Source organism: Penaeus monodon, chromosome 27 (genome assembly GCF_015228065.2).
Source record: "Penaeus monodon isolate SGIC_2016 chromosome 27, NSTDA_Pmon_1, whole genome shotgun sequence".
Taxonomy (NCBI): domain Eukaryota; kingdom Metazoa; phylum Arthropoda; class Malacostraca; order Decapoda; family Penaeidae; genus Penaeus; species Penaeus monodon.
This window is the reverse complement of record NC_051412.1, coordinates 8889797-8890910: the sequence shown is the minus strand read 5'-3', so window position 1 is coordinate 8890910 and position 1114 is coordinate 8889797. Positions and strand designations below refer to the sequence as shown.

General features: G+C 37.4%; 1 protein-coding gene across 4 annotated transcripts in view; it reads left to right on the top strand.

Annotated features, from left to right (window-relative positions):
• Positions 1-1114, top strand: part of LOC119590561 (outer dense fiber protein 3-like) — a 62500-nt gene that overhangs the window by 39799 nt on the left and 21587 nt on the right. For 3 of the 4 annotated variants that reach the window (XM_037939224.1, XM_037939226.1, XM_037939227.1), the window contains exon 4: positions 392-571. In XM_037939224.1, coding sequence (XP_037795152.1) covers positions 392-571 — 180 coding nt within the window. The remainder of the gene's footprint in view (positions 1-391; positions 572-1114) is intronic. The other variant, XM_037939225.1, reaches the window with a different exon arrangement.

Below are 1114 nucleotides of genomic sequence, written 5' to 3'. Positions count from 1 at the left end.
AGTACTTGAGACAAGAGCTCTTGTTCTTACAAGGTATATCACAGAAAGAAGTATCCAAAAAAAAATGTTTTTGGTTAATTTGTCTTTGTGGACAAAACTGGGAACAATAATTATTAATCTTCAATAAATCTTTTCTATTCAGCAGCTATTCATCACATTTTCTGTGAAGGATGCAAAAAAGAGAATGGCATTTATTATGGCATACTGTGATAGTATTTCCACATTTATAAAGTATAGAAGAGTAGGCCATTATTACTGAGGGAGTATCAGGTTGAACTCGAGTTGAATTTAGGAACCCTATGGTCCCTAAATTACAAATCCCTGATCTAATCCATCCATAAACACTTTCCACTTTACTCCAAGACGATGACCTTTGCCCTGGTACCCCCAGCAGGCAAGGATGAACCAGCTGCAGCCTCCATGCACATTAAGCCAAAGGACCCTAAGGTCTACGTTACTCCTGCACCTTGCGATTACTCTCCAGAAAAGGCGGAAAGGAAGGTCAATGAGGCGTCTCCATGCTTCTCCTTCGGGGTCAAGGCAGATCCCGGAAAACCATTTGAAGCGCCAGGTATGCAGAGCGATATTAGAGTGGAAATACTAAAGAATCTCGAAAGAGTACTCAGGCAGTTGATATACTTGAAAACATAAGACCAGATGTTTACATCCTCAGCTAGACTATGAGCCACTATTAGTGGTATTCTGAGAAAATGTTCAGAATGGTACCCAGTGATATCTGTATCACTTTATCACTCAGCACTGACATAAAGAAGGATTACATTTATTATTATATTCTAATTATCTTTTATCTGGTATTCAAATATTCAGATGATTCTTGTTTCCAATTTTAAACTAATCTAAAAGTGAGTTTCCTTATTACGGTATAGGTAACATGGACTAAAAGTACTTGAAGTACTATCTATAGGGACGACTGTTAAAAGCAAAGTCTTCAAAGTTCGCCATATCAAATGAAACTGTACATGGTACAATTTAATTTACAAAACATCCGATATAGGTTGGACAGCTCAATATTCAAACCAGCGTTACAGTGGCAGAATATCAACCTGATTATCAGTTCATTGCATCACAGTAACGTCTTGTTTGTATACATACG